Source organism: Lepidochelys kempii, chromosome 8 (assembly GCF_965140285.1).
Source record: "Lepidochelys kempii isolate rLepKem1 chromosome 8, rLepKem1.hap1, whole genome shotgun sequence".
Lineage (NCBI taxonomy): Eukaryota > Metazoa > Chordata > Testudines > Cheloniidae > Lepidochelys > Lepidochelys kempii.
Genome location: NC_136387.1, coordinates 6,447,658 through 6,461,771, shown reverse-complemented (window position 1 = coordinate 6,461,771; position 14,114 = coordinate 6,447,658). Strand labels below are relative to the sequence as shown.

At 55.3% G+C, this 14,114-nt stretch overlaps 1 protein-coding gene across 1 annotated transcript in view; it reads left to right on the top strand.

The window, feature by feature from the left end:
* LOC140915541 (proton-coupled amino acid transporter 1) overlaps positions 1 to 14,114 on the top strand; it is a 50,269-nt gene continuing 36,155 nt past the window's right edge. Inside the window, exons 1-3 of the mRNA XM_073355303.2 lie at positions 1 to 106; positions 11,259 to 11,406; positions 12,451 to 12,541. Coding sequence (XP_073211404.1) covers positions 11,264 to 11,406; positions 12,451 to 12,541 — 234 coding nt within the window. The 5' untranslated portion in view covers positions 1 to 106; positions 11,259 to 11,263. The remainder of the gene's footprint in view (positions 107 to 11,258; positions 11,407 to 12,450; positions 12,542 to 14,114) is intronic.

Here is a 14,114-nt window from a genome sequence, read left to right as displayed (position 1 = left end):
GCCGGGCGAGGGAGTCGGCTGAGCCGGGCGTCACGTGACTGGGCGTCGGGTGACCGGCAGCCGGAAAGATGGAGGGGCGGGGCCGGTGAGCCCCGGGCAGCTGTCGGTGAGCGCCGAGCTGGGGGCGCGTGGCCGGTGGGGGGTATGTGCACGTGCACGTGCACGGGGGGGCATTGCCCGGGGACTGGGGGCCCCTGCATGGGGGGCATGGCCCGGTAGGGGGTATGTGAATGGGGGGGGCATTGCCCGGGGACTGGGGGCCCCTGCATGGGGGGCATGGCCCGGTAGGGGGTATGTGAATGGGGGGGCATTGCCCGGGGACTGGGGGCCCCTGCATGGGGGGCATGGCCCGGTAGGGGGTATGTGAATGGGGGGGGCATTGCCCGGGGACTGGGGGCCCCTGCATGGGGGGCATGGCCCGGTAGGGGGTATGTGAATGGGGGGGGGGCATTGCCCGGGGACTGGGGGCCCCTGCATGGGGGGCATGGCCCGGTAGGGGGTATGTGAATGGGGGGGGCATTGCCCGGGGACTGGGGGCCCCTGCATGGGGGGCATGGCCCGGTAGGGGGTATGTGAATGGGGGGGGCATTGCCCGGGGACTGGGGGCCCCTGCATGGGGGGCATGGCCCGGTAGGGGGTATGTGAATGGGGGGGGGCATTGCCTGGGGGCTGGGGCCCCTGCATGGGGGGCATGGCCCGGTAGGGGGTATGTGAATGAGGGGGGCATTGCCCGGGGACTGGGGGCCCCTGCATGGGGGGCATGGCCCGGTAGGGGGTATGTGAATGGGGGGGGGCATTGCCCGGGGACTGGGGGCCCCTGCATGGGGGGCATGGCCCGGTAGGGGGTATGTGAATGGGGGGGGCATTGCCCGGGGACTGGGGGCCCCTGCATGGGGGGCATGGCCCGGTAGGGGGTATGTGAATGGGGGGGGCATTGCCCGGGGACTGGGGGCCCCTGCATGGGGGGCATGGCCCGGTAGGGGGTATGTGAATGGGGGGGGCATTGCCCGGGGACTGGGGGCCCCTGCATGGGGGGCATGGCCCGGTAGGGGGTATGTGAATGGGGGGGGGCATTGCCCGGGGACTGGGGGCCCCTGCATGGCCCGGTAGGGGGTATGTGAATGGGGGGGGCATTGCCCGGGGACTGGGGGCCCCTGCATGGGGGGCATGGCCCGGTAGGGGGTATGTGAATGGGGGGGCATTGCCCGGGGACTGGGGGCCCCTGCATGGGGGGCATTGCCCGGTAGGGGGTATGTGAATGGGGGGGGCATTGCCCGGGGACTGGGGGCCCCTGCATGGGGGGCATGGCCCGGTAGGGGGTATGTGAATGGGGGGGGGCATTGCCCGGGGACTGGGGGCCCCTGCATGGGGGGCATGGCCCGGTAGGGGGTATGTGAATGGGGGGGGCATTGCCCGGGGACTGGGGGCCCCTGCATGGGGGGCATGGCCCGGTAGGGGGTATGTGAATGGGGGGGGCATTGCCCGGGGACTGGGGGCCCCTGCATGGGGGGCATGGCCCGGTAGGGGGTATGTGAATGGGGGGGGCATTGCCCGGGGACTGGGGGCCCCTGCATGGGGGGCATGGCCCGGTAGGGGGTATGTGAATGGGGGGGGCATTGCCCGGGGACTGGGGGCCCCTGCATGGGGGGCATGGCCCGGTAGGGGGTATGTGAATGGGGGGGGCATTGCCCGGGGACTGGGGGCCCCTGCATGGGGGGCATGGCCCGGTAGGGGGTATGTGAATGGGGGGGGCATTGCCCGGGGACTGGGGGCCCCTGCATGGAGGACATGGCCTGGTAGGGGGTATGTGAATGGGGGGGGGCATTGCCCGGGGACTGGGGGCCCCTGCATGGGGGGCATGGCCCGGTAGGGGGTATGTGAATGGGGGGGGGGCATTGCCCGGGGACTGGGGGCCCCCGCATGGGGGGCATGGCCCGGTAGGGGGTATGTGAATGGGGGGGGCATTGCCCGGGGACTGGGGGCCCCTGCATGGGGGGCATGGCCCGGTAGGGGGTATGTGAATGGGGGGGGCATTGCCCGGGGACTGGGGGCCCCTGCATGGGGGGCATTGCCCGGTAGGGGGTATGTGAATGGGGGGGGCATTGCCCGGGGACTGGGGGCCCCTGCATGGGGGGCATTGCCCGGTAGGGGGTATGTGAATGGGGGGGGCTTTGCCCGGGGACTGGGGGCCCCTGCATGGGGGGCATGGCCCGGTAGGGGGTATGTGAATGGGGGGGCATTGCCTGGGGACTGGGGGCCCCTGCATGGGGAGCATGGCCCGGTAGGGGGTATGTGAATGGGGGGGGGCATTGCCTGGGGACTGGGGGCCCCTGCATGGGGGGCATGGCCCGGTAGGGGGAATGTGAATGAGGGGAGGTATTGCCCGGGGATTAGGGGCACCTGCATGGGGGCATTGCTCCGGTGGGTGTAAATGGAGGGTGCATTGCCTGGTGGGGAGAGGGGTGTGTGTGTGTGGGGGGCATTGCCCTGGGGGGATGGGTATGGATGCCTGTATGGGGGCTGGAGCCCTCGGGAGCCCTCTGCAGTGTTAGTTGTATGGAGGGGGTAGCAGGTGTCTGTATGCCCCGGGGCGGGGGCAGAAGCTGCGTTGGGGATTTAAAGCCCAGGGGTAGCCACCTCCAGGGTGGGGGTAAATCTGGAGCTGCAGGCGCATGCAGCAAAACGGGCGCAATGAGTTCGGGGTGGGGGGGAGTTGTATTGTGCAAGGGGAGGATTATGTTGAGGGAAGTGTGAACCAGGTGGCATGTGCCCAGCATAGAGGCTGTTTTTAGTAGTGCCAGTTAAAGCTGACCATACACCTCGGTGACCCATGTCTATGGTGTACGGCGGGAGGGGGAACAAGGGTAAGTAGTGGGAATGTCTGTTAGCGGGAGTTGCGCTAAGTATCATCTGTCCTGAAGATGCTGTGGAGCAATGAGAAGTGGGGTCATGTGTGTCAGGCAGGGCCAAAAAAACTACCTAACAGTCAGAGCGGCTACAGGGAAATGTTTGTCAGTGCCTCAGTGCCACCCACATGTGGGCAAGCTGGAGTCATGAGGGCAGTTTACTTGTCCTCCCCAGGAATTTTGTATTTAGCAATGTGGAGGGGCATTCAGAGCGCTGGTGCTGCTCGTCATCTCTGCAGGCATTGGAAAGTAAGAGTAAATGAATACTGGCAGAAAAGAGCCCTGACATCTGACACAAAGCTCAAATTGTGAGGGTCTTTCCGGAGGTCTGAACATCACCTTACTTTTGAAAGGAATAGCAGCACCCCAACCTTTCATCTCCAAACCAGACAAGGAGGAAACCCATAATAATGGCGGAAATGGCTCCTCCACCCCAATTCGGGAGGTAGAATCCTGATCTCAAAGGGCTAGACTCTGCAGATGCTTACACACACGCTTATCTTTAGGCACTTGGTAGCCCCAGTGACTTCAGTGGGGCTTTCTTGGGTAAACTTGTCTTCGTGGTCAGAGGAGGGACTGAGTGTTCTTGTCTCGACTCTCTGTAAGCGATGAGGAAATAACTAGGTGGGTTTTGCTTTTGGCTGAGAATGTTCTCTGCATGGATGAGACTGAAACCCTCTTTCTCCCCTCAGTACTTTTCCAAGCCCTGTTTTAGTGGTTCTCCTTCTTGCTGATTGTGTGGAAAATGACCACTTGTGCTTCCTGCTATTGTGCAATCTTTAATTCAGAAAGGAAGATGTCAAGTCACGATGGGCAGATCTGCCTGGGTTTCAAAAGAGAAGAGCAGTTAGGTGTGCTCTGGGAAAATTCGAGGGAGGAATTGAGTGCTGACTGGAGAGAATATAACATAACTATGTTGTTTCTTGTATAGAGAACATCACTGATGTGAGCCTCAAATAGCATGTCAGGCTCCTGCTCCACTAATGGTTTGTTTCTAGATGCACCATGCAGAGTAGGTGGAGCAGCTGGTTGCTGTGTAATTACAGTCAGATTGCTTTGTTGGAAGAGTTTCTCTTTGATCCCCAGGCTGACAATTGTCTTTAGTGTTCACAGTACATACACCAACAATTCACTCTCCACTGCCATTTACATCTTCCTGCTCTGAGAGTGAGGAGGATGCTGCTTGTAAAAATATCACCAATTGTTTTGGGGGGCATGGGTAGAATTTGGAAGTGAATCTGCCAGAAAGCTGGGGGTGGGATCGATCTGCATTACTGACTGGATTTGAGATTATGCTAATTGCCTTTTGGTCAGGACCCCATTTTAATGGCTTGTCGGAAGCCGAGCTACGCATGAAGGAGATTGCGTGTTGCTCTTGTATTGGGCACCTGTTTTTCGCTCACTTCCTTCTTTCTAGACGGGGCAGGTAATTATTTGGGTTAGGGATGGTGGGGTCTGGCGCAAGCCTGCATCTTCCCAAAGGCTTCACTTTCTCTCTCCAGTTATCTTCTGCCGTGCCCCCATGCTGTCCCTTCTCGAAGCCTTGCAGAATATCATTCCTACTTCCTTTTCTGTGGAAGCCTCTCTCCTTCATTCACCTAATGCCAAAAGCTTAAATGACGGACTTCAGTGGATATTGGCCCTCTAAACCAGGGATCTCAAACACGTGGCTCGCGGGGTTATTTTCTTTGGCCCGCCAGCTCCCTGCGGTCCCCCGCCCCCTCCAGCATTCACCTAGAGTGGCTCCGTCCCAGTGCGCACTGGGGGCAGGGCAGGCTCCCTGCCTGCCTGCCCTGCCCCCCGGCGCTGCTCCGGAAAGCAGCCGGGACCTGGGGGAAGGGCAGCACAGGGGTCTGTGTGTTGCCCTGGCTGCACCTCCAGGTACCTCCCCCAAAGCTCCCATTGGCCACGGTTCCCCATTCCCGGCCAATGTGAGCTTCGTGGGAGGTACCTGGAGGGCAGGCGGCATGGGGGCAGGGCAGACAGGCAGGGAGCCTGCCTGGTGGACCCGAACCCCTCCTGCAGCTGAACCCTCTGCCCTGAGCCCCCTGCTACACCCCACACCCCTCCTGCACCCTGACCCCCTGCCCTGAGCCCCCTGATGCACCCTGCACCCCTCTTGCTCCCCCTGGGGGCAGGGAAGGGGTGGAGATTCAGGGAAGGGGTTGGAACGGGTGCAGGGAAGGGATGGGAAGAGGTGGGGCAGGGGTGGGGGCCTCACGGAAGGGGTGGAGTAGGGCAGGGCCAGGGCAGCATGGGGTTGGTCAGTGGTGCAGCCCTAGGCCACTGTACTAGTCCTCATGTGGCCCTCATGGTTATTTGAGTTTGAGACCTCTACTCCAAACTATGATGTTAATTTCAAAATGCTTACATCTCTCCTCTCACGTCTAGGAGGAGCCCTCCTGCCCCCATCCTGATAACCTGGCTCACATCTCTTTTCAGCAAAACTCCCCTCCCCATTGAGAAGGGGGATCATCCAGCTTCCTTAGATGCTGCTATGGAGCAGTAGATCTTGCCTTTATCATGGAAACTAGAAGCAGGACTGTGCTGGCCTTACGTGACTGCCTGCCCTCAATTCAAACCTGCCTTCCCTGCTGCTTGGTGCAATGGACTTCCTGTAGGCCACTGTGGGGACCCACAAGACGTGTTCTGTGTCAGCTGCTTTCGGGTTAAAGCTTGCTCAGAAATAAGAGCAGGCCCAGGAGAGGACACAGTGTGGAGGAGGGTGGTGAGAAACCTGTTTCCTCTCCCCCCCCCCCCCCAACACTGCTTATCTGAAGGGGGCCTTTTCTGAATGAGAAGGAAATCACTTGGGCTTCCAGGACGGGAGAGGTTGTTGTAAACTAACTGCAGGTGAGAGAGAAGTAGGTGCCTTGCTGACTAAGGAAGGAGAAAAGTAGCTTGAAGGACTGCTGGAACCTGAGCTCCCCAGTGCTGAGAGCAGTGCTGCCTGATCATTCTAGTAGGTACTTTCCGTGGCTGTACAACTTTTAACAGCAGGAGGAGTGTGGACTTGGCTCTAACCACAGGGAGACTGCAACGGGATAAGATTGATTGCCTTGGAGCAAAGGGTTCTGGGTTGAAATGAACCTCTTAAGCGTGACAGCTGTCTCAGGTAGTGGAGGAGCAGGTTAACACATGTGCTTTATCCAGATAGTCTGTATGCAGAGCCTTGCTTTCCTTCAGCTACAATTCTAACAGATCTGCCAATCGCTTGCTGAGAGCATTTGGAGAGAGAATGTTTATGGTCCAACATATATTGGGCTAGCAGTCAGCTGGGAGTGGGGTGCCCTCCCAGCAGTGTGGGGAGCCAGGAGAGGAACAGCAGGGGTTATACTTTTAAGGTCAGGATTTAATAGCAGTGGGCAGGGCTATGTAGGAGGAAGCTAGTGTGACTTCTGTCTGTGCTATGTTTGGCTCCAGACGGAGCAATGACTCCCTCCATTCCCTGGTCAACTAAGCTGCCAAACTTCAGAGAATAGATTTTAGAGGTACAGGGGAAGTTACTAAACTAAGGACGCTGCTTGCTGGATTTCTTACAATGGGGGTCTTAAAGCTTGACATCAAAGATCTCTCTAGATAATAGTAGGGGTGGAAGATGCTATGGTCTGCTGTCCCTGTTTCTTGGTGTTCTTGACGTGCAAGCTCTTCTCAGACATATTGCGCGAGGCTCTTGAGGTAAGATTGTTTCTATGCCTCTCTTCTCCTTTCCCCTTCCTCCTGCCGTAGCTCCCATCCCAAAAAAGCAAATGTGGCATGTTTCCAGACAGCCCTTAGTTTCTGTACTGCAGTGGCTATTGAGAGCAGCTGGGATGTTCAGAAGGAAAATGAAGAGTTGAAGATGATGGAGCATCTGGGCCTGAGCAAGGAGGAGGAGGACAGTGAACTCATCGTAGTGGCAAAGAAATGTTTTGGGGCAAGGTGACTACTGGGAGTTCAGTTGCTCGCCATTTAGTGCCAGCTGACCAGTGTTGGAAAGGCAGACCACAGGCTGGGGAGAGGAGGCAGAGTTGGAGCCAGGAGGTTACTTTGGGGGAGAGTATGGAAGAAGAGGAGGGGCCAGGAGCGGAACACACACACAGCTGCAGGTGGGCATCCTGAAGGGAATGCTGGGAAGTGGCTGGACAGGTGGGAGGGGAGCTGGAAGAGCTCAGTGCCCTAGAAGCCTAGAGGGTTATGTTTGGTGGGAATTCCCTAGCGTTCTTCAGGATACCTTCCACCCTTGTCTGATCTTTCTGGCACTGGGGCAGCAAACTGTCCTCTCTGGCCTGCCGTGCCCCATGTGTTGTATCTGACTCTGTTGCCTGTCTCCACTGGCTTTTGTCTGTTCTCCCTCTGTCCTTTTATTATTTGCATTAGAGTAATGCCTAGAGATCCCTAGTCAAGTCACATTTTGGGCAAGTCACATGACAGTGTTGCAGAGCCAGAAACATGAACCCAGGACCCCTGAGTCCCCGTCCAGTGGTGTAACCCCAAGGCCAGGCATCCATCCATCTTTCCATCCCTTGTTTTGTGTGTCCTATCTCTCTCCTGGCCTTGCTTTCTGTTTTCACTCCTAGCTGCTTCTCTCTACCAATTCCCTCCACCACGTGCTCCTTTTTCCCCATTCTGTTCTCTCCCTCTCTGCAGTGTTGTCTCCTCGACCAGCCCGCAAGCTGTAGCAAATATTTGAGTGCCTGTTGTGCAGGGAGAATGGCAGTTTGCGCTGGGCCCAATCCCGCTTTCATTGCTGTCTCACAATTGCTTCAGTCGGAGCAGAAGCAGGCCCCTTGTGCCCAGGGGAATGACTCAAAGCTGCATGGTGCCACGCACTTCCATGCATATATATTGCATATCTCCGAGGCTGTGATGCTTGCTGGTTCTGCTTGTGGTGGTTTGTTACTTAAAGGTGAATTGTGACACTCCTGTGGTAGGAAATGGAAACTGAGCCTGGATCAGCTTAGCAGTCATTAGAGCATATTTCTCTCTTCGTGTCTCTGCAAATTAACGACAGGTTTCCAGCCAGTTGCTAATAGTGCCTGTGGGGCTGCAACCATTGGTCACCCCAGCAGCAGACTTGTCTCTCGGCTTGCCTGATGTTTTCAGCCCAAGTGGATCTGTTGCACCGAGGCCGGGCCAAGAGCAGTGAAACTAGATGCTGGGTGGATTTCCATGCCTTCCCTCCCAATCCTCCTGCAAACCTCCGAAGCCTCTTTGTTCCATTTAGAGGCTTTGAACGTTTATTATGTTAAGACACAGCAAACATCATACTTGGGAGGAATAGTGCATGGGCCTGCAGTCAGCATGCAGGGGGCAAAGGCATCTGGAAACTCTCCAGGCTTAATCTTGGAATTAAGCATCTAATTGCTTCTTGGCTTGCCCCCAGGAGAAAGAGGCCTTCCTTTGAAATGATAACCTATAGGTTCCGTAGGATGCCCAGTTGCTAGAGCACTCATAGAATCATAGAATATCAGGATTGGAAGGGACCTCAGGAGGTCATCTAGTCCAACCCCCTGCTCAAGGCAGGACCAATCCCCAACTAAATCATCCCAGCCAGGGCTTTGTCAAGTCTGACCTTAAAAACTTCTAAGGAAGGAGATTCCACCACCTCCCTAGGTAACGCATTCCAGTGTTTCACCACCCTCCTAGAGAAAAAGTTTTTCCTAATATTCAACCTAAACCTCCCCCACTGCAACTTGAGACCATTACTCCTTGTTCTGTCATCTGCCACCACTGAGAACAGTCTAGATCCATCCTCTTTGGAACCCCCTTTCAGGTAGTTGAAAGCAGCTATCAAATCCCACCTCATTCTTCTCTTCCACAGACTAAACAATCCCAGTTCCCTCAGCCTCTCCTCATAAGTCATGTGTTCCAGTCCTCTAATCATTTTTGTTGCCCTCCGCTGGTCGTTTTCCAATTTTTCCACATCCTTCTTGCAGTGTGGGGCCCAAAACTGGACACAGTACTCCAGATGAGGCCTCACCAATGTTGAATAAAGGGGAGCGATTACGTCCCTCGATCTCCTGGCAATGCCCCTACTTATACATCCCAAAATGCCATTGGCCTTCTTGGCAACAAGGGCACGCTGTTGACTCATATCCAGCTTCTCGTCCACTGTAACCCCTGGGTCCTTTTCTGCAGAACTGCTGCCGAGCCATTTGGTCCCTAGTCTGTAGCCGTGCATGTAATTCTTCCGTCCTAAAGTGCAGGACTCTGCACTTGTCCTCGTTGAACCTCATCGTATTTCTTTTGGCCCAATCCTCTAATTTGTCTAGGGCCCTCTGTGTCCTATCCCTACCCTCCAGCGTATCTACCTCTCCTCCCAGTTTAGTGTTATCTGCAAACTTGCTGAGAGTACAATCCACGCCATCCTCCAGATCATTAATGAAGATATTGAACAAAACCGGCCTGAGGACCAACCCTTGGGGCACTCCACTTGATACCGGCTGCCGACTAGACATGGAGCCATTGATCACTACCCGTTGAGCCTGACAATCTAGCCAACTTTCTATCCACCTGATAGTCCATTCATCCAGCCCATACTTCTTTAACTTGCTGGCAAGAATACTGTGGGAGACCGTGTCAAAAGCTTTGCTAAAGTCAAGGAACAACACATCCACTGCTTTCCCCTCATCCACAGAGCCAGTTATCTCGTCATAGAAGGCAATTAGATTAGTCAGGCATGACTTGCCCTTTGGTGAATCCATGCTGACTATTCCTGATCACTTTCCTCTCCTCTAAGTGCTTCAGAATTGATTCCTTGAGGACGTGCTCCATGATTTTTCCAGGGACTGAGCTGAGGCTGACTGGCCTGTAGTTCCCAGGATCCTCCTCCTTCCCTTTTTTAAAGATGGGCACTACATTAGCCTTTTTCCAGTCATCTGGGACTTCCCCCAATCACCGTGAGGTTTTAAAGATCCGTGAGGTTTTAAAACCGTGAGGTTTTAAAAATCCAATGGCTCTGCAATCACATCCGCCCACTCCTTTAGCACTCTTGGATGCAGTGCATCCAGCCCCATGGACTTGTGCTCGTCCAGCTTTTCTAAATAGTCCCGAACCACTTCTTTCTCCACAGAGGGCTTGTCACCTCCTCCCCATGCTGTGCTGCCCAGTGTAGCAGTCTGGGAGCTGATCTTGTTCGTAAAGACAGAGGCAAAAAAAGCACTGAGTACATTAGCTTTTTCCACATCCTCTGTCACTAGGTTGCCTCCCTCATTCAGGAAGGGGCCCACACTTTCCTTGACTTTCTTCTTGTTGCTAACATACCTGAAGAAACCCTTCATGTTACTCTTAACATCTCTTGCTAGCTGCAACTCCAGGTATGATTTGGCCTTCCTGATTTTACTCCTGCATGCCCGAGCAATATTTTTATACTCTTCCCTGGTCATTTGTCCAATCTTCTACTTGTAAGCTTCTTTTTTGTGTTTAAGATCAGCAAGGATTTCACTGTTAAGCCAAGCTGGTCGCCTGCCATATTTACTATTCTTTCTACACAATTGCTGACTGAGTAGAAAGGCTCCTGAAAGCCTCTCCTTTGTTTTCTCTTGTCAGATCTTATCCAGGAAGCAGTTTAAACCCCTAATCCAACTTGATCAGTCTGATTTCATGGTGGGGGCGGGGGAGGGACAGGAAGTCCTGAACCCTGGGTAAAGATTCCTGGAGCTGGCCCTGGCAGTGGGGTTGGGACCTGCTTGTTGTAAACACGGATCTCAAAATACCAGGATGAAAGACGGTTGGGAACTCTGCTGGCTGCGTGTGGGGCAGTTGCTCACCTGCAGCGAAAGTCACTTAACAGACAGTCCGTGTCTCTTCACTGGGAGTCCTTTGGGTGCCTGTCAGCCCTGAGTGTATCCACTCCTTGGTGGCGTATTACAGCCGCTATCTAGCCTGTACAGAACCTTCCGTTCTGAGCAGCTGTCAACAGCCTTCCGTAAAGGTGACCTGCAAGTAGGTGGAGAGCTCCGGGGCCGTGTGCTGCCAGCTTGCACGGGCGCTGGTTGCTCTGTGTACCCGGCCTGTTTGGGAGAAGCGGTAAAGACGTCCGTGTCATCTGGTGTTAAGTATCTGGGCAGGTCACCTCCGAGTGATCTGTCCCCGCAGGAATTGCTGGGTGCATCCCGGGTGGGTGTGTCTTGCTTTGGGGAGGAGTGCAGGACTTATATTGACCCCTGCACAGGCCTAGGCTCTCCTCCGGTTGGTCTGGAGGCCCTATAATAGCCTGCCAGGGAGAGCCTGCTCTGGTAATTGCACAGGGAGCTGGTCCTGTGACCATGGGTGAACCAAAGAAAGCCCAGGCAGGGAGCACAGAAGTGACTCGGGCAGGGAGTGTAGAGTTAGCAGCAGTAGCAGTTTCTGATGTGATTGTTTCCACAGCCACTATGTCCACCAGGAGGCTGCGGAGCGAGGACTACAAGGACTACAGCTCCACAGAGGCTACGCCTGACGGGAGCCCCACTGAAGGCATAAATGGCTTTGCATCTCCTGAGTCCTACCAGCGGTTTGGGGAGAGCAACGGGACAACGTGAGTGACTGGTTCAGAACCACCTCTTGTCTCCGCTGCCGCAGACTGCCTGGGTGTGGCTGGTGGTGGGCTCTGCATTCAGCTGCTGGCCGCCGCGACCCCCCGGTACTCCTCGGAGGATGCTCTGGCACCCTGTGCGCTGGCCATGTGCTGTGTAACCGGGAAAGCACTAGCCCCCTTTCAGGGTGAGGGGGAGGCAGCTGGCTTTGCAGACTCTCTCGTGCCTGTCCGTACAGGTCTCCGGGAGCAAGGGCTCCACCCGCCAGGGTTGCTGTAAGCTCAGTCTGGGCGTGGATAGACTGGGTATTTGGCACAGATGCCGGGTCTTGGCAGAAATTTTTTCCAGCAGTTTATTTCCCCCACGAAGCCTGACTCAGACAGCATTTTTAAATTTTTTTTTTTGAAACCAGCTTTGGATTGCCCTCTCCCCGCCTGCATTCTCCCGCCACCTTTTTTTCCCCAGCCAGCTCTGACTTGGGGATGTGGAAGGCAAATGACTTGCCCGGATCCAGAGCAATCAGTAGCGTGCTTGCAGTAATGTCTCAGCATCTTCCTTGCTCCCAGTTCAAGCGAAAGGGTACATGCCGGGGCAGCTAGCATTGAAGCAGCTGTAATCAAAAATGATTTCACACCGTGGGCACCCAGGCCTCCGAACGGGGAAGCTCCTGACCTGCAGAGTTTGCTCAGGGCTACCCAACATCTCCCTGAATGGCAGTGCAAGATGCTTGAGCTCATGGACCCATTCAGTATCAGTCGCTTCTGACTGCGTTGTCACTTGCTGGTGCGGCTGGGCTTACGAAGACCTGCAGGTGCTAAGCTCTGCTTGCTGCTCCGGCAGACGCATCTGCTGCTCAGAGATCCTGCAAGGGTATTTTCTGTTCCCAACCACTGCTAATCTCTGTTCAAGGGCAGCCTAGGACTCGAGTGGCTGTGTGGCGGGGAGGCTGGGGCTGAAGTACACTGTCAGGTTTGCACTGGGGCTTGGGGATGGGGCTTGAATATCTTGTGGCACTCCTGACCGTCTCTGTATCTTCTCATCTGCAGATGGTTTCAAACCTTGATCCACCTGGTGAAAGGGAATATTGGCACTGGCCTGCTGGGACTGCCCCTGGCTGTGAAAAATGCTGGCATCGTGGTAAGATCGTGTCTTCCCTCCTAGCACGCAGGCACCCATTCCAATTGCGGCGGGGGCTTCTGCTTGGTTTCTAGACAGTGGCATGTTGATGGCTTGGACTCAGGCCTTCTGTGTGTCTAACATCTCCTGCTTAGATGGCTGCTGGGGTTGGTCATAGGCTAGAAAGCATCCAGGCCTACGTCATCGGTTCCACTCCCTGCTAGGTCAGTAGCGACTGCTCGGCTAATGGCTGGCTGTTCAGAAGCCCCAGCGAAGAGCTGCGGCGTTGGGCTGGTTTCTTGGGGGAAGGTATCAGCAGGGCTTTGGTGCTGGGTTCCTCTTGGTGCCATTTCCTCTGCCCGGGCTTGAAGCAGGGCGTTGGGGAAGGTTTGCCCATGCACTGAGGTCACTGTGCTGTATCCTGTAGACAAACCGAGGGCTGCAGACTCCAGAGCTGTGGGGCAGGCCCTTTTTGCTGATCGTACAGCGACCCTTAGCCTCGTGTGGGTCTCTTTCCAATGCTGCAGTTAGACCAGTGACTGTAAAGCCTCTGGCTGCTAGAAGGTGTCCTCTCACCCCCTTACCTAGACTGAGAAAACACATTGTGAAACATCAGGCGGTCTCTTCTCCGCTCCTAGCAATTAAGTACACATGTAAATTGTGACCTAAAACAAAACTTTGCAGTGTGACAACATCCCGTCCGCCGAGCCCAGGCGGTAGAACTTGGGCGTTAACGCTGTCCCAGAAGCACCTAGTGCTGAACTGCATTCCTTAGCCATCAGATGCTGCTGAGCCTTCCTGCTGATTAACATTCTTGTGTATCTAGCTGCTCCTGCAACCCTCAGGCACTGATACGGGCGTATTCGTCTCGCCAGTATCTATAATAGGCCATACAGTGCATCGCTTCAGCATCTGTGGAGGGAGCAGGCGGCCCTTCTGCCCATTCCCATGGAGCTCCAGGGATGTTGGGGATCCTGACACTGAGTCCAACCCCAACGGTTCCATTTCCCCCATGACTTTGTTACTAATCTGGTGCCATGCGCTGTTTAAATATCGTCCATCTTCTATAAAGCTCCTTGAGGTGCTTTGGCATCAGACGAAGCCAACATACCTCGCTTGGGGCTTCCGCTACTCTCCACCAAAAAGAAAAGGAGTACTTGTGGCACCTTAGAGACTAACCAATTTATTTGAGCATGAGCTTTCGTGAGCTACTTCATCCGATGAAGTGAGCTGTAGCTCACGAAAGCTCATGCTCAAATAAATTGGTTAGTCTCTAAGGTGCCACAAGTACTCCTTTTCTTTTTGCAAATACAGACTAACACGGCTGTTACTCTGATACTCTCCACCAGTCCGCAGTTGCGAGGTGGCCCCAGACCTGGGACTGTGTTGGACTGCAGGGAACAATCCAGGATTTGGAAAGGCAGAGCCTGAATCCTACAGAGCTTTTCCCCCTCACAGTTCTGATTCCCACTGTGTTAGGAGTTTTGCCTCGGTTCCTTGGTACGCTCTTCTAATGCAGGCAGGACTGTGCTTGTGTTCTCAGCTCTCTATACATTGCTGTCTAATGTAAACCCAGTCTTGCAGTTCTCGTTTT